General features: G+C 29.3%; 4 protein-coding genes across 8 annotated transcripts in view; 2 read left to right on the forward strand and 2 right to left on the reverse strand.

Annotated features, from left to right (window-relative positions):
• LOC111416216 (Elongator complex protein 4) overlaps positions 1-11,488 on the reverse strand; it is a 91,931-nt gene extending 80,443 nt beyond the window's left edge. For 2 of the 3 annotated variants that reach the window (XR_011642251.1, XM_023048185.2), the window contains exons 1-5: positions 4,309-4,516; positions 4,219-4,254; positions 4,050-4,165; positions 3,513-3,992; positions 85-307 (exon numbers count right to left, since the gene is read on the reverse strand). Coding sequence is in view for 1 of the 3 variants with exons in the window: in XM_023048185.2 (XP_022903953.2) it covers positions 85-307; positions 3,513-3,992; positions 4,050-4,165; positions 4,219-4,254; positions 4,309-4,414 (961 nt within the window). In the remaining 2 variants the exon portion in view is untranslated. Of the gene's footprint in view, positions 1-84; positions 308-3,512; positions 3,993-4,049; positions 4,166-4,218; positions 4,255-4,308; positions 4,517-11,387 lie in introns of those variants that run through there. The other variant, XR_002706504.2, reaches the window with a different exon arrangement.
• On the forward strand, positions 5,289-10,821 carry LOC111416207 (ceramide synthase schlank). The gene is made up of 5 exons (XM_023048176.2): positions 5,289-5,722; positions 5,778-5,901; positions 5,952-6,154; positions 9,908-10,267; positions 10,319-10,821. The coding sequence occupies exons 1-5, from the start codon at positions 5,535-5,537 to the stop codon at positions 10,524-10,526; spliced, it is 1,083 nt and encodes a 360-aa protein (XP_022903944.2). The 5' UTR covers positions 5,289-5,534; the 3' UTR covers positions 10,527-10,821.
• A 2,768-nt stretch (positions 11,489-14,256) lies between the features above and the next one.
• On the reverse strand, positions 14,257-22,079 carry LOC111416100 (BUD13 homolog). Of its 3 annotated transcripts, none has more exons than XM_071201092.1 (4): positions 20,971-22,079; positions 20,263-20,409; positions 17,427-17,480; positions 14,257-15,277 (listed from the first exon to the last, which is right to left on the reverse strand). In XM_071201092.1, the coding sequence occupies exon 4, from the start codon at positions 15,214-15,216 to the stop codon at positions 14,287-14,289; it is 930 nt and encodes a 309-aa protein (XP_071057193.1). In that variant the 5' UTR covers positions 15,217-15,277; positions 17,427-17,480; positions 20,263-20,409; positions 20,971-22,079; the 3' UTR covers positions 14,257-14,286. The 3 variants fall into 3 exon arrangements, with proteins under 3 accessions (XP_071057193.1, XP_071057192.1, XP_022903821.2); XM_071201091.1 differs by lacking the exon at positions 20,971-22,079 and adding an exon at positions 18,105-18,158 and having other exon boundaries at positions 20,263-20,338; XM_023048053.2 differs by lacking the exons at positions 17,427-17,480; positions 20,263-20,409; positions 20,971-22,079 and adding an exon at positions 15,369-15,719.
• Positions 17,178-19,776, forward strand: LOC111416091 (zinc finger protein 558-like). Its single transcript, XM_071201090.1, has 3 exons — positions 17,178-17,642; positions 17,700-18,322; positions 18,380-19,776. The coding sequence occupies exons 2-3, from the start codon at positions 18,203-18,205 to the stop codon at positions 19,610-19,612; spliced, it is 1,353 nt and encodes a 450-aa protein (XP_071057191.1). The 5' UTR covers positions 17,178-17,642; positions 17,700-18,202; the 3' UTR covers positions 19,613-19,776.
• Positions 22,080-22,436: the final 357 nt, after the last annotated feature.

Consider the following 22,436-nt stretch of genomic DNA (forward strand, 5'->3'; position numbering starts at 1 on the left):
CGAGATGTCAAACTAAATCCTGTCACAATAAAAACATAACCTCAAAAATTTCGTTTTAATTTAATCATTTTAATTTTCACTAACCTGGTGGAAGATGTAACATTTCAATCGTAAATTTCTTCCTCCTCAATTTAAAGACGTGCTCGATCGTGCTCGAAATCTTCGAATTAAACCCGTTCTTTGGGGTTAATTTATCGATGTGGATGAAGCCTTGAAAATCGGAGAGATATTTGTTATCGGCGAATTCGGTTCCTGCGAACGCTTGGAGCCGGATATAAATATCGCTTAAATGCAACAATCGATCCACCTAAACACAAGAATTTTTGGATAAATTCAAGGATCACATTAAAGTTTCGATGTGACGTCACAAGCAATATTAACCATGTATTTTCATACAAAAAAGGTTTAAAATTAACTCATAAAGGATATACAATGACTTATTTTAATCCACCGATCCGTAGTACCAACCCAACATAAAAACAAAACCAAATTTTGAGGTTGGAGGACAATTTTAGGTTATAACTTATTAATTATGAATGATGGAGACTTAGTTTTTAAACAAAAAACGTTTAGAATTAACTCATAAAACGTATTGAATAAGCATATTCACTCCATCAATCAGTATTACCAACCCGACCTAAGTAAAATAGAAATTTTGACGTTTTCAACCATTTTCTTTTATAACTTAATAATTATAAGTGATGGAAAAAAATGTTTCGTACAAAAAAGGTTTAGAATTAACCCATAAAGCATATGCAATTAGTTAATTTGATCCATTGATCAGTGGTACCAACCCAACCTATGAAATATTGAAATTTTGACGTTTTCATCAATTTCTTTGCATAACTCGTTAATTATAAGTGATGGAAAAAAACGTTTCATACAAAAAACGTTTAGAATTAACCTATAAAACATATGCAATAAGTTATTTTCATCCATCGATCAGTAGTACCAACCCAACACAAAAATAAAACCAAATTTTGAGGTTTTTGACAATTTTAAATTATAACTTATTAATTATGAATGATGGAGAATTAGTTTTTAAACAAAAAACGTTTAGAATTAACTCATAAAACGTATTGAATAAGCATATTCACTCCATCAATCAGTATTACCAACCCGACCTAACTAAAATAGAGTTTTTGACGTTTTCAACCATTTTCTTTTATAACTTAATAATTATAAGTGATGGAAAAAAATGTTTCGTACAAAAAAGGTTTAGAATTAACCCATAAAGCATATGCAATGACTTATTTTAATCCACCGATCAGTAGTAGCAACCCAACACAAAAATAAAACCAAATTTTGAGGTTTTTGACAATTTTAGGTTATAACTTATTAATTACGAATGATGGAGAATTACTTTTTAAACAAAAAACGTTTAGAATTAACACATAAAACGTATTTAACAAAGATATTTACTCCATCAATCAGTATTACCAACCCAACTTAGATAAAATAGAAATTTTGACGTTTTCAACAATTTTCTTTTATAACTTAATAATTATAAGTGATGGAAAAAAATGTTACGTACAAAAAAAGGTTTAGAATTAACCCATAAAGCATATGCAATGAATTATTTTAATCCACCGATCAGTAATACCAACCCAACACAAAAATAAAACCAAATTTTGAGATTTTTGACAATTTTAGGTTATAACTTATTAATTATGAATGATCGAGAATTACTTTTTAAACAAAAACCTTTAGAATTAACTCATAAAACGTATTGAATAAAGATATTTACTCCATCAATCAGTATTACCAACCCAACCTAAGTAAAATAGAAATTTTGACGTTTTTAAAAATTTTCTTGTATAACTCAATAATTTTAAGTGATGGAAAAAAATGTTCCGTACAAAAAAGGTTTAGAATTAACCCATAAAGCATATGCAATAAGTTATTTTAATCCACCGATCAGTAATACCAACCCAACGCAAAAATAAAACCAAATTTTGACGTTTTTGACAATTTTAGGTTATAACTTATTAACTATGAATGATGGAGAATTACTTTTTAAACAAAAAACGTTTAGAATTAACTCATAAAACGTATTGAATAAGCATATTCACTCCATCAATCAGCATTACCAACCCGACCTAAGTAAAATAGAGTTTTTGACGTTTTCAACCATTTTCTTTTATAACTTAATAATTATGAGTGATAAAAAAAAATGTTTCGTACAAAAAAGGTTTAGAATTAAACCATAAAGCATATGCAATGACTTATTTTAATCCACCGATCAGTAGTACCAACCCAACACAAAAATAAAACCAAATTTTGAGGTTTTTGACAATTTTAGGTTATAACTTATTAATTATGAATGATGGAGAATTAGTTTTTAAACAAAAAATCTTTAGAATGAACTCATAAAACGTATTGAATAAAGATATTTACTCCATCAATCAGTATTACCAACCCAACCTAGATAAAATAGAAATGTTTACGTTTTTAAAAATTTTCTTTTATAACTTAATAATTATAACTGATGGAAAAAAATGTTTTGTACAAAAAAGATTTAGAATTAACCCATAGAGCATATGCAATGACTTATTTTAATCCACCGATCAGTAGTACCAACCCAACACAAAAATAAAACCAAATTTTGATGTTTTTGACAATTTTAGGTTATAACTTATTAATTATGAATGATCGAGAATTACTTTTTAAACAAACAACGTTTAGAAGTAACTCATAAAACGTATTGAATAAGCATATTCACTCCATCAATCAGCATTACCAACCCAACCTAAGTAAAATGGAGATTTTGACGTTTTCAACCATTTTCTTTTATAACTTAATCATTATAAGTGATGGAAAAAAATGTTTCGTACAAAAAAGGTTTAGAATTAACCCATAAAGCATATGCAATGACTTATTTTTATCCACCGATCGGTAGTACCAACCCAACACAAAAATAAAACCAAATTTTAAGGTTTTTGACAATTTTAGGTTATAACTTATTAATTATGAATGATCGAGAATTACTTTTTAAACAAAAAACGTTTAGAATTAACACATAAAACGTATTTAATAAAGATATTTACTCCATCAATCAGTGTTACCAACCCAACTAGATAAAATAGAAATGTTGACGTTTTTAAAAATTTTCTTGTATAACTTAATAATTATAACTGATGGAAAAAAATGTTTCGTACAAAAAAGGTTTAGAATTAACTCATAAAACATACGCAATAAGTTATTTTAATCCACCGATCAGTAGTACCAACCCAAACTAAGAAATATTGAAATTTTGACGTTTTCATCAATTTGTTTGCATAACTGGTTAACTATAAGTGCTGGAAAAAAACGTTTCATACAAAAAAACGTTTAGAATTAACCTATAAAACATATGCAATGAGTTATTTTAATCCACCGATTAGTACTACCAACCCAACGCAAAAATAAACTCAAATTTTGGAGTTTTTGATAATGATTATAACTTATTAATTAGGAGCGATAGAGAATTACCTTTTAAACTACTAAACTAAAATTTTTTTAAAAGTTTTTACCTTCTCAAATAAATGAGCTGGAATTGTAACATAACCCACAGCTTTCTTGGTTTGAATCATCATTCGAAACGAGTACAAAAAAAGGGTTAAATCTTTCAACGCTTTTTCTTCATTAATTTCATCTAATAAATGCCAAACGGGGGACCCCAACGCATGGATTCCAATTCGAAGGATATTATTCTCATTGTGCGATTTCAAATCGTTTTTAATCGATGTTAATAACTCGTAATATTTTTGGTTATAAAACGAATTCGATTTTAACGTTTTCGTATCATCCCAAGTGGTGATTTTGCAATCGTCGAGATAATTTTGCGACATCACCGATGATAAATCGTAGTAATGACCAAATTTTTGTTCCGGTTCTTTTTGTTCTGTAGGGAGGTTATCGTAACGGAACGCTATTTTCATTTTGGGCCTTTCTACATTCGGTTCTTCGACATTTTTCGGTTTCGATTCGATGAGTTGTGGTAATTGGTGAATCTAACCAACAAAATTTTATTAAATTATAAAAAAATCATTAAAAAAACGATTAATTACCAATTTTTCTGATGAGATTTCTTGGCTAGCCACGAAAATCCTGTGTTTATTCACCACGCCTTCAGCTAAGAAGTATTTGAGTACAATTCTTGCGTAGAGTCCTTGAGAATCTTCCTCTAATAAAATTAATTTTTAATTGATATTATTTTAATTAATTAATTCATTTTACCGATTATTACTAAGGATCCAACAGGAATTCCGTCCCCTATAAATGAATCAAAAATTAGATGCTTAAATAAAAATAAATTAACATCCTAACCTAAAAGTTCATCCAACGAAGGAATTCCTGACGAAATTAGCGTTTCGGTTCCTCCAAAACGACTCAGCGTCCCCACAATCGAATTTTTTGAAGGATCTTCATGCATTTTTACTCCTTTTTTGCATGAATTGGTTCAAAATGACGAAAAAACGACGCGAAAAAAAGTGAGGTTATGTTGATTTTTTGAAGTGACGTTTTTCGTTACCAACTGTTAAAAAATAAAAGAAACTAAATTATGATTTAATTTTAAATAAAATAACGGATAATTAAACATTTTTATAACTATATTTTATAAATTAATAAATTATTAATAACTCAAATAACCGATTAAATTAATATTTAATTTTAATTAAAAAATTAAATCTTTATTAAAACATCTTTGAAACACCAATAGATGGCGCTAATAATAAATATATTCATTAATTTTATTTTTCTATAAGTAAATTAATAATTATTAAAAAAAAGATATATAATCTTCGTAAACCAAAATTTGATCAATTAAAATCAATTTAAGATTATTTCACCGCATAAAAAAGAATAAAAATTAACCTGTCAATTTAAAATGAGGTTAGGTTAAAAATCCTTCTAAATCCCAATAATAACTTTAATAAACGCTTTTTTTAAATTAATTAATTTACTTTAATTTAAAACGTTTTGATGCAATTGATTTTAATTAATTTTGATTGATTGAATAAACTCGCCCAAATTGGGGTAATAATAAACACGTCTGAAGTTGGTTACGATTTTGATGTCAAAAAAAAATTATTAATTAATTCTAATTTAATTAAATCTTACAATTATAATCTAAATAAACTCATAATTCTGATAAAACCACTTTTCTAAATCCGATTTAATCACAATTATATTCACAATCGAATCATAAAAAAAAAAATTATGATTAATTCGAGTGAAGTTAGTCACCCTTTTATGACTAATTCCAATCTCCAATTAAATTTTAATTGCGATGAGTCGTTACGAAATGATAACGAATTTTTTTATCAACTCGCGTTTAAAGTTAATTGGAGGAAATTAGTGATAACGCTAAAAAAATAAAAATCGGGGCGGGGTTCGTTCGGCGTGAAATTAGTCAATATAAAGGTTAGTTTCAAAATGGCGCCGCCGGTGGTTAGAAAAAAAAATTATTTCTAACCTCATTCACCTCCCTGTATTTAATAATTAAATAGAGAAAAAAGTACCATATAATTAAATAATCACGTAAAATAAAAATGTGGGATATCGTGCAAAGAGTACGCGAGGCGTTTTGGAACGAAGATGTTTGGTTGCCCCCGAACACCACATGGGCGGACATGACTCCGGGGTCTCGCCCCGGAGTCACAATGACCGATTATCGACACTTGTACTTCCCATTACCATTAGCTTTAGTTATGTTGGGCATTCGATACCTTTTAGAGAAGTAAGTTAAATCTCGACAGATTGAGGTTATGTTAAACGTCAATTTTTAATTAAAGATATTGGTTTACCCCCGTTGGAATCTCTTTGGGTATTAAAAACGTTAGACCAAAGAAAGCACCGCCTAATATCGTCTTAGAGAAAGCATATTCCACTTATCGGAGGCAATTAAAACATAAACAAGTAAGGTTAAAATAAATAGTTAAAGAATTTTCTAGTTTCTTTAATTTTAGATACAAGGATTAGCGAAACAACTCGATTGGAGTGAAAGACAAGTGGAACGATGGTTACGATTAAGATATAGCCAAGAAAAACCGACCACGTTAGTTAAATTTACAGAAGAGGCTTGGAGGTGTTTATATTATCTGTGTTCATTTACTTATGGATTAGTCGTTTTATGGGATAAACCATGGTTTTGGGACATAAATGAGTGTTGGTATGTATTACTCAAAAAAAAAATTAATTAAATTATTCCACTTTTATAAAAACATAACCTTACTTTCTTCCACAACATAACAGAACCTCCATAAAATCGTCATAAAAGGGATCTTTTTGCTTTTTTACTTCTCTTTTGCATAAATTGGTTCAAATCGAAGAAAAAACTATGGGAAAAAAAGTGAGGTTGTGTTGATTTTTTGAAGTGACGTTTTTTGTTGCCAACTATTAAAAAATAAAAAAACTAAATTGATTTAATTTTCAATAAAATAATGATAATTTTTTATAATAATATATCATAAATGAGTATTCATGCCTATTACTCAAAAAAAAATTCGATTCTTATAAAAACATAACCTCACTTTCCATTTTTTTCAATTTTAACTTTTTTAGAACCTGCATAAAATCGTTTTTCGATTTTATCGAATTTTTTGAAAGATCTTCCTGCATTTTTACTTTTATTTCGCATAAATCGGTTCAAATCGAAGAAAAAAAGTAAGGTTAAGTTGATTTTTTGGAGTGACGTTTTTGTGTTGCTAACAGTTAAAAAATTTAAAAAAAAACTAAATTATGATTTAATTTTAAATAAAATAACGGCATTTTAAACATTTTTATAATTATACATCATAAATTAGTGTTTTGCAAGGTCTATAGAACATAAGGTTACCCAATACCGATTCTCCTCCTCTGAGAGGCAAGGTGGGTCAGTGACGTAGCTGGTTCTATGAACAACACAACGCCCTTATATATCTATAAACAAGGACAACACGATGCGAGGTTTAAATATTTTATATAGACTGTACCACAGTATAGGCACGTTGGCACGTATCTATCTTTTATTCTGACTGTATCGAACCAGTGACGTCAATTTGCGGGGTAATAATCGATACTACAGAGGCATAGGGAATGAGGTAACCTTATGTTCTATAAACCTTGAGTGTTTTGAGACATAAATTTTTATAAAAACATAACCACACTTTCCATTTTTTTCCCCATTTTTTTCAATTTTTCGTCTAAACACTCATTTAGAACCTCCATAATAATAAATGATTATTGATAGATTTGTTTAACTAGATTTCCAATCGAGATCAATTTTTAAAGTAAAAAAGGATTCTAATTTCAAATAAAAATCAAATTGCGATTTTAAAGTTGAAACTGCAACTTTAAATTTATGACCATTCAAAAGAAAATGAAAAATCCTTTAAAATGATACCAAACTCGATGAGGTTATCTTCAAAAACAAACACGTTATGACACTTTTTCTTTTGACAGAAACAAAAAACAATTGACGATCGTTTTATTTAAACTGCCATAACTCCCTTATTTATTAAGATAATGAGATGGTGTTTGGACTTAAATGAAGCGAAATTTTATGTAGATTTTGTTTTTTTTAATAAATTTATTTTTTTTAATATTATCGAGGAACTGTCAAAAATGAAATGTCAACAAATTTGATTTCATTTTAAGTAGACTTCTAATCAAGATCGATTTTTAAAGTAAAAAGGGATTCTAATTTGAAATAAAAATCAAATTGCGATTTTAAAGTTGAAACTGCAACTTTAAATTTATGACCATTCGAAAGAAAATGAAAAATCCTTTAAAATGATACCAAACTCGATGAGGTTATCTTCAAAAACAAACACGTTATGACACTTTTTCTTTTGACAGAAACAAAAAACAACTGACGATCGTTTTGTTTAAACTGCCATAACTCCCTTATTTGTTAAGATAATGAGGTGGTGTTTGGACTTAAATGAAGCGAAATTTTATGTAGATTTCGTTTTTTTAATAATAAATTTATTTTTTTTAACATTATCTTTAACCCGATATGTTCTAGGTCTTGTGTTAGTTCTAATGGCAGTGGTAGGTAACGCTAGTTAGCATGACATATTATGCTTTCTATGCTGTATATTTTTATTGAACTAAAACTAGAACTAACACTAGACCTAGAACTAGAAAGTTTCGGGTTTTAACCGTGCGTCTTCAGACAAATTCAATGAAAATATGCAATGTAGTGATATCTTATAAATAATAACGAAAAACTTTATTTTTAGATCGAAAAGCTTAATTAAACTTCTAAAAAACTTATTTCGTTAAGATCGAATCATTTTTTCTTTATAATCCGCCATTTTGTTTTTATTATTATCAAATTTCATTAATTCTACATCGTATTCGTGATCTACATTAAATTCTCTTTAAAACGAGCCCAAACTCGATGGGGTTATCTTAAAAGATAACAAACTTCCGATTGTCACTTTTTTGAGGTTATGTCAAAATTAAATATGGGATATCACGGGTGTTTCTTGAGATAATCGAGTCGAGTTTGGACTCAATTTGAAGCATTTTTAATTCCCCACACGATCGTGAATGAATAAAAAATCTAACCTCACTTTATAAACGTCAAATTAATATTATTTGATATTTTCCGCCATCTTGATTAATAATTTTAATTAAATAATAGCGAAATTCTATATTTTTACTTAAAAGTCCCCCGCAAACTTAATTTCGTTCAAATCGTATCATTTTTCATTGAATTATCCGCTATTTTGTCTTTATTTTGACAGAATTTAATGAATCCAACATCGTATTCGTGATCTACATTAAATTCTCTTTAAAACGAGCCCAAACTCGATGGGGTTATCTTAAAAGATAACAAACTTCTGATTGTCACTTTTTTGAGGTTATGTCAAAATTAAATGTTGGATATCTCGGGTGTTTTTTGAGATAATCGGGTCGAGTTTGGACTCGATTTAAAGGATTTTTAATTCCCCATCCGATTAAATAATAAAAGAAAGGAACCTAACCTAACTTTTTAAACGTCAAATTATTATTGTTTGATATTTTTCGCCATCTTGATTAATAATTTTAATTAAATAATAATAAAATTCTTTATTTTTACATCTAAAAATACCCGGCGAATTTAATTTCGTTGAAATCGAATCATTTTTCTTGAATCATCCTCCATTTTGTTTTTATTACTATCGCATTTGATTAATCTAACATCGTATTCGTAATCTACATTAAATTCCCTTTAAAATGAGCCCAAACTCGGTCGAGTTATCTTAAAAAAAAACAACAAACATCAACTTCCGGTTGTCACTTTTTTGAGGTTATGTCAAAATTAAATGTGGGATATCTCGGGTATTTTTTAAGATAATTGGGTCGTGTTTGGGCTCAAATTAAAAGATTTTTAATTTCCCACGTGATTATGCACAAATAAGTAACATTGCTAGTGTAAAACTAAAATTATATATATATTTTATGAGTTTTTTTAATCAAAACATTCGATTCTTATAAAAACATAACCTCACTTTCCATTTTTTTTCCCCATTTTCTTCAATTTTTCGTCACGACACTCTTTTAGAACCTCCATAAAATCGTCGTTCGATGTTATTTTCACCCCATCATCTTTGTTGTGATTTTTTTGCGTCACATTACGTATTTGATCGGCTGATATGGATCGTTTTGGGCTTCTCAAAGCTTCGAAATCGACGTTTGGTTTGAAATCGTTGCGAAAATCTTGTTGGAGCTTAATCCGATCTTGCGTGTGGGGCGTTAAAGGCTTCCGAGCCAAATGATTCGATTCCGGAAGCTCCGAACACTCATTTCGACGTTTTTTTAAAATAAAACTTTTAGCACGTTCCAACATGGTCGTTGGAGCGATTGAATTAAATTTTATCTGATTTCGTTATCTTTTATTACTTTGTTTTTGTGATAAACGAGATAAAACGTTTTATTTAATGATTTTTTTTAGGAATGGGTATCCATATCAATCGGTTTCAACGGATATTTGGTGGTATTACATGTTTTCGTTGGCTTTTTATTGGTCTTTATGCGTGAGCCAATTTTTCGATGTAAAACGGAAGGATTTTTGGCAAATGTTTATACATCACATCGCAACGATCGTTTTAATGTCGTTTTCATGGATCTGCAACTTACCTAGAATAGGTAGTTTAGTACTGGTTGTCCATGATTGCGCGGATATCTTCTTGGAGGCGGCGAAAATGGCTAAATATTCGGGTTATCAAAAAATTTGCGACACAATTTTCGCGATTTTCACGATTTTATGGATTACAACCCGCGTCGGGATCTATCCATTTTGGATCATTCATAAGTAAGCTTCGTAATTCGTCTTAATTTCAATTTCAAAACGATTTTGTTTTAGCACATCGATTGTGGCCCCCACATTATTACCAATGTTCCCTGCTTACTACATTTTCAACGGTTTATTACTGTTATTGTTAACGTTACACATAGTTTGGACTTACTTGATATTGAAGATAGCTTATAAAGCTTTAAACGCAGGACAAATGGAGGGGGATATCCGATCGAGTAGTTCAAATTATAGCGAAGGCGATTCGAAATCACAGTGAGAATATTAAAATAAAAAAATTCTTCCTCATAATTTCCAGTTAGATTAATATTCTCGATTATTATTTGTGAATAAGATGCTACCAAAAAGAAATCCAAATATTGCGAGTCAAAAAATGCATTTCTCGTTTCTAATTTTGCTCGATAATTCCAGTTAAAATTAAATATGTTTAAAGGAACACATTAAACTCACGCGCGTACACCTTTAAATACAATTTTTGTACAAATTTCACTATGTTTATATTTTTTGAATGTACCAAAAAAATAGTTTCAACATTAAAAAAAGGTATGAAACGATTTTTTACGTTTTATTACAAAAAATATCAATTAAAACTCACCTAAAATCCGTTTCTAAGCAAAATCGCACCACTTTATCTTAATTTCGACGCGTTTTTTGCCAAATAAATTCGTATTATTGAGGTTAGGTCGCGACAAATGACGTTTCTCGTGTTACCGATTTTTACCGCTAGATGGGGGAGGATGAATTAAATTTAAATATAAATAAATAATATTTCCGATTATTCTTAAAGCGAATTATGAATAAATAATTATTAGGAAAACAAATCTAAACATATCAAGTTATAAAACGCGTTTCTTGTAAGTTTTAATATTAAAAAAATATTAAATGACGTTTACTGCGTTGCCGATTTTTACCGCTAGATGGGGGTTGATGAATTGAATTTATAAATAACTAAATTAAATTAATATTACCGCTTATTTTAAAGCGATTTATGAATAAATAAAGCTTAGAAACCTAATTTTAAAGATTACGAATTATAAAATGCATTTCTCGTAAGTTTAACCACAAAAAAGTATGAAACAATTTTTTGCGTTTTATTAAAACAGTTTAGATTTAAACTCACCCAGATTCTATTTCCAAGTAAAATCGCACCAATTCACCACTTCTTTATCTTGATTTCGACGATCAACACAAAATTATCTTCAAAGAATAAATTCGTATTATTGAGGTTACGTCGCGCCGAATGACGTTTCTCGCGTTACCGATTTTAACCGCTAGATGGGAGTTGATGAATTGAATGTAAATATAAATAATTAATAATCCCGATTATTATTAAAGCTAATTATGAATAAATAATGTTTAGGAAAACAATATCAAGTAATAAAACGCGTTTTTCGAAAGTTTTAACATTAAAGAAATATAAAATATATTCAATGACGTTTACTCAGTTGCCAATTTTTACCGCTAGATGGGGGTTGATGAATTGAATTTATAAATAAATAAATTAAATTAATATTACCGCTTATTTTAAAGCGATTTATGAATAAATAAAGCTTAGAAACCCAAATTTAACGATTACGAGTTATAAAATGCATTTCTAGTAAGTTTAACCACAAAAAAGTATGAAACGATTTTTTGCGTTTTAATAAAACAGTTTAGATTTAAACTCACCCAGATTCTATTTCCAAGTAAAATCGCACGAATTCTCCACTTCTTTATCTTGATTTCGATGATTAACACAAAATTATCTTCAAAGAATAAATTCGTATTATTGAGGTTACGTCGCGCCGAATGACGTTTTTTGCGTTACCGATTTTTACCGCTAGATGGGAGTTGATGAATTGAATGTAAATATAAATAATTAATATTCCCGATTATTATTAAAGTTAATTATTAATAAATAATGTTTAGGAAAACAATATCAAGTAATAAAACGCGTTTTTCGAAAGTTTTAACATTAAAGAAATATAAAATATATTCAATAACGTTTACTCAGTTGCTAATTTTTACCGCTAGATGGGGGTTGATGAATTAAATTTATAAATAACTAAATTAAATTAATATTACCGCTTATTTTAAAGCGATTTATGAATAAATAAAGCTTAGAAACCTAATTTTAAAGATTACGAGTTATAAAATGCATTTCTCGTAAGTTTAACCACAAAAAAGTATGAAACAATTTTTTGCGTTTTATTAAAACAGTTTAGATTTAAACTCACCCAGATTCTATTTCCAAGTAAAATCGCACCAATTCATCACTTCTTTATCTTGATTTCGACGATTCACACAAAATTATCTTCAAAGAATAAATTCGTATTATTGAGGTTACATCGCGCCGAATGACGTTTCTCGCGTTACCGATTTTTACCGCTAGATGGGAGTTGATCAATTGAATGTAAATATAAATAATTAATATTCCCGATTATTATTAAAGCTAATTATGAATAAATAATGTTTAGGAAAACAATATCAAGTAATAAAACGCGTTTTCGAAGGTTTTAACATATTTTTATCCATGAAAACGTGTAAATTACTTTTTCGTGACACTTTTAAACGATAAAGTTAAAGAATAAGGGGTATAACAATCGTTTTGTAGTTGTTTCTTTGCTGATTAAGACATTTTTGAAGCAAAATTAAATTTTAAGTTATAGGCAGAAAACATGCAACAACACTAAATGTCATCTAAGAGATGGCGCCACTTTAAAACGTAACAATTAGAATTATTTAATTTTAAAATCATTCAGAATGGTATTTGATTATAATTATTTACTTAATTAAGAAGTTTTAGACTTACTTTTGATGTTGAATATCTTTCTTAAACTTAATCGATGTTTTTTTCATCAAAAAAGATTGAGGTTATGTCCCATCCAACTTTTTATCTTCGAAAACACTTAAATTACTTTTTGTGACACTTCTAAACGATGAAGTAAAAGAATAAAAGGTATAACAAACGTTTTGTGGTTATTTCTTTGCTGATTAAGACAATTTTTGAAGCAAAATTAATAACTTTAAATTGCGTATAGAAAACATACAACATTAAATGTTATCTAAGAGATGGCGCCACTTCGAAACCGTATCAATTAGAATTATTTAATTTTAAAATCATTAAAAATTATTTTTGATTCTAATTATTTACTTAATTGAGAGGTTTTAGACTTACTTTTGATGTTGGATATCTTTCTTAAACGTAATTAATGTTTTCTTCATCAAAAAAAGAGTGAGGTTATGTCCCATCCAACTTTTTATCTTCGAAAACACTTAAATTACTTTTTGTGGCACTTTTAAACGATCAAGTAAAAGAATAAAGGGTATAACAAATGTTTGTGGTTATTCCTTTGCTGATTAAGACATTTTTTAAAGCAAAATTAATAACTTTAAATTGCGTATAGAAAACAAACAACATTAAATGTCATCTAAGAGATGGCGCCACTTCGAAACCGTGTCAATTAGAATTATTTAATTTTTAAATCATTAAAAATTATTTTTGATTCTAATTATTTACTTAATTGAGAGGTTTTAGACTTACTTTTGATGTTGGATATCTTTCTTAAACGTAATCAATGTTTTCTTCATCAAAAAAAGAGTGAAGTTATGTCCCATCCTCCAAAATCCTTAAATTACTCTTTGTGACACTTTTAAACGATAAAGTAACAGAATAAAGGGTATAACAAACGTTTTGTGGTTATTTCTTTGCTGATTAAGACATTTTTTGAAGCAAAATTAATAACTTTAAATTGAGTATAGAAAACATACAACAACATTAAATGTCATCTAAGAGATGGCGCCACTTTAAGACCGTAACAATTAGAATTATTTAATTTTAAAATCATTCAAAATTGTTTTTGATTACTTAATTGAAAGATTTTAGACTTACTTTTGATGTTGAATATCTTTCTTAAACGTAATCGACGTTTTCTTCATCAAAAAAGAGTGAGGTTATGTCCCATCATGAGACTTTTAAAAAATATTATGTTAAAATTTAAACTACTCCAAAGTATTATAATTAATTAATTATTTAATCGTTACATATCTTCTGTACTCCACTTATAAATCTCTTCTTGTTGCGCAGATTCCGCGTTAACTCTCCCGATCCATTTCTTTTCATACCCGTTTGAACGATCGACCCCATCCCAGCGATGCCCCGGACGAATTCCATACCGATTTGGCATAAATTCCCCTTCAAAAAGCGGTTTACTCGCTTTATTACCTCCACCATCATCCTTTCTTCGTTTCTTCCTCAAATATTCCAACATGGGATCCCCAGCGCGTTCTTGCTCCTTTAAATATCTCTCCAAATCCTCATCATCGGCGTATCGAGCCAACGGTTTACTCATTTCGTGTAAATCCTCATTAACTTTTTTTTGATAATCTTCGACCTGTTTTAACCCCCGACCCCATCTTGTGTACTTTTCGTTCCTTTCGTCTTCTTTTTCTTGTTTTTTTCGTTTTTCAGTGGCTTCTTCTTCGAAATTTCGAACTTTACCCGTTTTTCGGTCTCTAAAAACAGTTTTTGCAGTTGCCCCAGAAACTTCCTTCGATATTTTTCCAAATTTTTCTTCTTCACTTCGTTTTAAGTCTTCTAATTCTTTTGTAACTTCTTTGGCGGATTGCAACCCCGATTTTTTTCCATCCAAAGTCTTTTCGTTACGATCCCATCTTGATCGAGAACGTTTTGGGGATAAATCTCGGTTGCGATTTCGTCTCGGGGGGCTTGAATCATCATTAATTCTTACGGGGGATAAATCTTGGTCACTATCATTGCGTTTACGTCTAATTGGGCTTTGATCGTTATTTTCTTGCTCGTTTTCGCTTTTTTCTTCCTCTTTTATCTCAATTATAGCCCCTAAGGGTTTCCATTTATCACTTTTACGGTAATCGTCGATTCGTAACTCAGGGGGGCGCTCATCGATGACTCCTACGATTTGTGGGGCATCTTCGTTAGCCCCACTCATATCTTCTTCAACAGCTTGGTTAAAAAGGTTTACATCTATATCATCATCGATGATTTTAACTCTATATTAAAGCAGAAATGAATAAATAAATTATTATGAATAAGATTAAAATTAATTTGACATAAAATAGTAAGGTTAGATTTCAAATTAACCTGCTTTGAGTTTCCGGGGCTCTCTTTTTGTGCTTTTTCTTCTTGGACGATTTAGACCCGATCGAAAGATACTTCTTAAGATATTCCTTTTGATTTATCTTCGACATTATGCACGATTTTAACGAATTTATAACGTACGTTATTGTGGGCACATAACCTCAATTTATTTTTCTATCATAACTTGTAATTTCGGTTATTTGTAATAATAAATATCCTATTGAGTGCAAATTCAACAAAATCATTAATTTTGTTCAATGTTAACGCTTTTAATCAATTAATTTTAATTAAAAAGTTATAAATAAATAAATAAAAATTAAACTTCGTCTTCGCATTAAAAGATGGCGCCACGAACTGTATCACAATGAAGTTGGAATTATTTCCTAAAAATTATAAACAATGTTTTTTTTATTAGATTAATTAATTTAATTAGCTCCGCATATCTTCTTCAACGGCTAGGTTAAAAAGGTTTACGTCTATATCATAAATAAATAATTATGTATAAGCATTAAAATTAATTTGACATAAAAAAATGAGGTTAGATTTCAAATTAACCTGCTTTGAGTTTCCGGGGCTCTCTTTTTGTGCTTTTTCTTCTTGGACGAATTAGACCCGATCGAAAGATATTTCTTAAGATATTCCTTTTGATTTATTTTCGACATTACCGACAATTTTAACGAATTTAAAGTGAGTACACAATTTCAATTTATTTAACTTTTAATTTCGGTTATTTGTAATAATAAATATCCTTTTGAGTGTAAAATCAACAAAATCATTAATTTTGTTCAATGTTAACGCTTTTAAACAATTAATTTTAATTAAAAAGTTATAAATAAATAAATAAAAATCAAACTTCGCCCTCGTATTAAAAGATGGCGCCACAAACTGTATCACAATGAAGTTGGAATTATTTCCTAAAAATTATAAACAATGTTTTTTTTATTACAATAATTAATTTAATTAGCTCCGCATATCTTCTTCAACGGCTAGGTTAAAAAGGTTTACGTCTATATCATAAATAAATAATTATGAATAACCATTAAAATTAATTTGACACAAAAAAATGAGGTTAGATCTCAAATTAACCTGCTTTGAGTTTCCGGGGCTCCCTTTTTGTGCTTTTTCCTCTTGGACGAATTACACCCGATCGAAAGATACTTCTTAAGATATTCCTTTTGATTTATTTTCGACATTTAACGAATTTAAAGTGGGTACATAACCTCAATTAATTTTTACAGTCATAATTTTTAATTTCGATTATTTGTAACAATAAACAATATTCTTTTGGGTGCGAATTCAACGAAATTAATGATTTTGTTGAGTATAAACGTTTTTAAACAATTAATTTGAATTAAATCGTTTTAAATAAATAAACTTCTTACCCGCATTAAAAGATGGCGCCACAAACTGTATCGTAATGAAGTTGGAGTTCTAACCTAAAAATTATAAACAATATTTTTTTTTATTGAATTAATGTAAAATGCACGAAGATAAATGCAGCGTTTGCTTAAAAAGTGCATCAAAAATCGTTGCGGTTGAAGAATTTGGTTTAGATAACATTAAATATATCGAAAAATTGGTTGATTTAATCCCGGAGATTGTAAGTTTTCTTCCAAAACGATTTAAATGATTAACATAACGTTTTAATTGGTTATAGAGTTGGAATAGCACTCATTATTTGTGCTTAAAATGTTGTGGTACCCTCAATGAGTCCTACGAGTTTAAAAAGCTTTGTTTAAAATCGCTAGAAAATAACGAATTAAGTGACTTAGAATCATCAAAAATTAATCAGGAGGGGATCGTTGAAGACAACTAATTAATTTGTTATCATTGCGAGGGTGTTTTCACGTCGAAATTAATTTTAACGATCAAAAACACAACACTTGTAAAATAACTTAACCTCAATTAATTTTTCTGTCACAATTTTTAATTTCGATTATTTATAACAATAAACAATATTCTTTTGGGTGCGAATTCAACGAAATTAACGATTTTGTTGAATATAAACGTTTTTAAACAATTAATTTTAATTAAATCGTTTTAAATAAACAAACTTCTTACCCGCGTTAAAAGATGGCGCCACAAACTGTATCATAATGAAGTTGGAGTTCTAACCTAAAAATTATAAACAATATTTTTTTATTGAATTAATGTAAAATGCTCGAAGATAAATGCAGCGTTTGCTTAAAAAGTGCACCAAAAATCGTTGCGGTTGAAGAATTTGGTTTAGATAACATTAAATATATTGAAAAATTGGTTGATTTAATCCCGGAGATTGTAAGTTTTCTTCCAAAACGATTTAAATGATTAACATAACGTTTTAATTGGTTATAGAGTTGGAATAGCACTCATTATTTGTGCTTAAAATGTTGTGGTACCCTCAATGAGTCCTACGAGTTTAAAAAGCTTTGTTTAAAATCGCTAGAAAATAACGAATTAAGTGACTTAGAATCATCAAAAATTAATCAGGAGGGGGATCGTTGAAGACAACTAATTAATTTGTTATCATTGCGAGGGTGTTTTCACGTCGAAATTAATTTTAACGATCAAAAACACAACACTTGTAAAATAACTTAACCTCAATTAATTTTTCTGTCACAATTTTTAATTTCGATTATTTATAACAATAAACAATATTCTTTTGGGTGCGAATTCAACGAAATTAACGATTTTGTTGAATATAAACGTTTTTCAACAATTAATTTTAATTAAATCGTTTTAAATAAATAAACTTCTTACCCGCATTAAAAGATGGCGCCACAAACTATATCGTAATGAAGTTGGAGTTTTAACCTAAAAATTAGAAACAATATTTTTTTTTATTGAATTAATGTAAAATGCACGAAGATAAATGCAGCGTTTGCTTAAAAAGTGCATCAAAAATCGTCGCGGTTGAAGAATTTGGTTTAGATAACATTAAATATATCGAAAAATTGGTTGATTTAATCCCGGAGATTGTAAGTTTTCTTCCAAAACGATTTAAATGATTAACATAACGTTTTAATTGGTTATAGAGTTGGAATAGCACTCATTATTTGTGCTTAAAATGTTGTGGTACCCTCAATGAGTCCTACGAGTTTAAAAAGCTTTGTTTAAAATCACTAGAAAATAACGAATTAAGTGACTCAGAATCATCAAAAATTAACCAGGAGGAGATAATTGAAGACAATGAATTAATTTGTTATCATTGTGAGGGTGTCTTCACCTCAAAATTACTTTTAACTGAACATATTGATCAAAAACACAACATAACCAAGACTTGCAAAATCTGTGGGGGTAAATTTAGCGATCAAATATCATTACAACAACATTTAGATGACACCCACAACATTGGGGAGACTAAAAAGTGCCCAAAATGCTTAAAAATCTTCCCAACAAGTAAATTAATGAAGATTCATTATTTGGGGTGTAAAAACAAGCAAAAAAAATCGAAATCAAAGTCATCATACACTTGTACAATGTGTAAAAACGTCTTTTTAACGAAATATTTATTAAATCGGCACATTAAAAACGTCCACGTGAATGAGAAATTATTCGATTGTGATGTTTGTGGTCAAAAATTTGCAAGCCAAGTTTATTTGAGTGCTCATAAAATGTATCATAGCGGGGAGCGTCCTCATATGTGTTTGTATTGCGGGAAAAGCTTCATAACGAAAAGTGATTTGTCCCACCACGAAAAAATCCACGCGAATAAACGCGATTATAAATGTTCCGAGTGTCCGAAAGCTTTTAATAATTCCTCCGATTTGCATAAACACCGAATTTGCGTTCACTTCGATAAAGAAAAGTGGAAATACGTTTGCAACATATGCAACAAGAAGTTTCCGTTAAAAACGAACTTGGATTCGCACACGAAAACGCATACGGGCGAAAAAAATTTCGGTTGTCACATTTGCGATCGAAAGTGTGTGAGCAAATCGGTGTTGCAGAGACATATTGAGTCGCATTCGAATATTCGGTTGTTTAAGTGTTCGGAGTGCGGGTTGGAATATAAGTATCAAAGGAGTTTGGATGTGCATTTGGCGAAGGCGCATGGGATTGGGGAGGTTAAGTTGCCGGAGAGAGTTAAGAAACATTTTTGTCATATTTGTCCGAAAAGTTATTACGCTAATAATAAGTTGCAGAAACATATTCGATCGCATACCGGGGAGAAACCGTTTCAGTGTTTAACTTGTGGAAAAGGGTTCATTGATAAAAGTTATATTAAGCAGCATATGAAGATGGTTCATGAAGTTAATCTAAATTGAAAAATAATTTGAATTTTCTGATCCTGAACCTGGTTAACGCAACAATAAATATTCAAAACGCCGAGGTCGTTTGCGGCCGAGGCGCTAGAGTTAATAAACATTGATATAAACCTGGTCATTACTGCAATAAAGCATCATAAGTATTAAAAACTCTGAAGTTGGAAGCGCTGGTTTTAGTTTTATTTCTAAAGCGCCCTTCACACGATCAATATATACTGTCAATATCTAAGTATTGACAATATTATAGTAGAAAGATTGACATATTGTCAATCTTGATTGGATGGTTTGACGAAAACGAAAATATTTGATATATTGACAGTTTGAGGGAGATATTGACAATCCTACGTTAGTAGGATTATATCGCGTAACATAGAATTCATACAGGTATACTTTAATGCACGGAAGTGCTATTAACATTCAAACATGACATGGCATCTTTAACTGTCAACGCAAAACTAAGTAGATTATCAATAAATATTGATAGTCTGAGGCAATATTTATTGGTCATATTGACAATATGTCGATCGTGTGAAGGGCGCTTAACGCGTCTTTGACTTTAAATATAAGTTAGGTTAGGTTGAGAAAAACGCACAACATAATTTTTTCAACACAAAAACAACTAATTCCCTATAAAAATTGTATGTACTTACTCTGTCTTAAAAACGGATCTTTCAGCTTCATTTAATGCGAAAATTGTTTAATATAATTATTATAAAACGTTCTTTTGATGCAACAAGTGATTTTTTAAAGATGTCGGTGCTTATTGATACATCACCATGGTAACGACATGTTGAAAACTTAAAAAAGAAAAATATTTTAGTTACAAAATCTTCGGAGATTTTTCTACCGAAGTAATAAGAAATAAAACTAAAATTAGAAATTTTCGGGTTATGATGATAATACCTCAAAATTTCTATTTTTAGTTTTATTTCTAACACAAAAAGAGTTAAATAAATTTTTTTTTAATGAAACGTCAAAAAATGTTACTTGAAAAAGACGCGTAGTAAGTAGCGCCATCTAGTGAAATTTATAAATATTACTTTTGATGTTGGATATCTTTCTTAAACATAATCGACGTTTTCTTCATCAAAAAAGAGTGAGGTTATGTTCCAACCTACTTATTATCTACAAAACAACTTAAATTACTCTTTGGTGACACTTTTAAACGATAAAATTAAAGAATAAGGGGTATAACAATCGTTTTGTTTAGGCAGAAAACATGCAACAACACTAAAGTGATGTCATCTAAGAGATGGCGCCACTTTAAAACCGTAACAATTAGAATTATTTAATTTTAAAATCATTAAAAATTATTTTTGATTTTAATTATCTACTTAATTGAGAGGTTTTAGACTTACTTTTGATGTTGGATATCTTTCTTAAACGTAATCGACGTTTTCTTCATCAAAAAAGAGTAAGGTTATGTCCCAACTAACTTATTATCTATGAAAACGTTTAAATTACTTTTTCGTGACATTTTTAAACGATAAAGTTAAAGAATAAGGGGTATAACAAACGTTTTGTGGTTATTTCTTTGCTGATTAAGACAATTTTTGAAGCTAAATTAAATTTTAAGTTGTAGGCAGAAAACATGCAACAACACTAAATGTCATCTAAGAGATGGCGCCACTTTAAAACGTAACAATTAGAATTATTTCATTTTAAAATCATTAAAAATTGTTTTTGATTTTAATTATTTACTTAATTGAGAGGGTTTAGACTTACTTTTGATGTTGGATATCTTTCTTAAACGTAATCGACGATTTCTTCATCAAAAAAGAGTAAGGTTATGTCCCAACCAACTTATTATCCATGAAATTACTTTTTCGTGACACTTTTAAACGATAAAGTTAAAGAATAAGGGCTATAACAATCGTTTTGTGGTTATTTCTTTGCTGATTAAGACATTGTTGAAACAAAATTAAATTTTAAGTTATAGGCAGAAAACATGCAACAACACTAAATGTCATCTAAGAGATGGCGCCACTTTAAAACGTAACAATTAGAATTATTTAATTTTAAAATCATTAATAATTGTTTTTGATTTTAATTATTTACTTAATTGAGAGGTTTTAGACTTACTTTTGATGTTGGATATCTTTCTTAAACGTAATCGATGTTTTCTTCATCAAAAAAGAGTGAGGTTATGTTCCAACCAACTTATTATCAAGGTTTATAGAACATAAGGTTACCTCATTCCCTATGCCTCTGTAGTATCGATTATTACCCCGCAAATTGACGTCACTGGTTCGATACAGTCAGAATAAAAGATAGCCTATACATGTGCCTATACGTGACAACACGATGCGAGGTTTAAATATTTTATATAGACTGTACCACAGTATAGGTGGTGTTGTGTTGTTCATAGAACCAGCTACGTCACTGACCCACCTTGCCTCTCAGAGGAGGAGAATCGGTATTGGGTAACCTTATGTTCTATAGACCTTGACTTATTATCTACAAAACACCTTAAATTACTCTTTGATGACACTTTTAAAACATAAAGTTAAAGAATAAGGGTTATAACAAACGTTTTGGGGTTATTTCTTTGCCGATTAAGACAATTTTTGAAGCAAAATTAAATTTTAAGTTATAGGCAGAAAACATGCAACAACACTAAATGTCATCTAAGAGATGGCGCCACTTTAAAACCGTATCAATTAGAATTATTTAATTTTAAAATCATTAATAATTGTTTTTGATTTTAATTATTTACTTAATTGAGAGGTTTTAGACTTACTTTTGATGTTGGATATCTTTCTTAAACGTAATCGATGTTTTCTTCATCAAAAAAGAGTGAGGTTATGTTCCAACCAACTTATTA

This window comes from Onthophagus taurus, unplaced genomic scaffold (assembly GCF_036711975.1).
Source record: "Onthophagus taurus isolate NC unplaced genomic scaffold, IU_Otau_3.0 ScKx7SY_16, whole genome shotgun sequence".
In the NCBI taxonomy this organism is placed as follows: Eukaryota; Metazoa; Arthropoda; class Insecta; order Coleoptera; family Scarabaeidae; genus Onthophagus; species Onthophagus taurus.

What these genes read in the sequence shown, in the direction of transcription:
- LOC111416207 (XM_023048176.2), top strand. Translation starts at nt 5,535, where the DNA reads ATGTGGGATATCGTGCAAAGAGTACGCGAGGCGTTTTGGAACGAAGAT. An exon ending in ATTCGATACCTTTTAGAGAA is followed by an intron (nt 5,723 to 5,777) that starts GTAAGTTAAATC and finishes TTTTAATTAAAG; the next exon opens with ATATTGGTTTACCCCCGTTG. An exon ending in CCATTTTGGATCATTCATAA is followed by an intron (nt 10,268 to 10,318) that starts GTAAGCTTCGTA and finishes ATTTTGTTTTAG; the next exon opens with CACATCGATTGTGGCCCCCA.
- LOC111416100 (XM_023048053.2), bottom strand. Translation starts at nt 15,475, where the DNA reads ATGTCGAAGATAAATCAAAAGGAATATCTTAAGAAGTATCTTTCGATC. An exon ending in GCCCCGGAAACTCAAAGCAG is followed by an intron (nt 15,278 to 15,368) that starts GTTAATTTGAAA and finishes GCTTTAATATAG; the next exon opens with AGTTAAAATCATCGATGATG.
- LOC111416091 (XM_071201090.1), top strand. Translation starts at nt 18,203, where the DNA reads ATGCACGAAGATAAATGCAGCGTTTGCTTAAAAAGTGCATCAAAAATC. An exon ending in TTGATTTAATCCCGGAGATT is followed by an intron (nt 18,323 to 18,379) that starts GTAAGTTTTCTT and finishes AATTGGTTATAG; the next exon opens with AGTTGGAATAGCACTCATTA.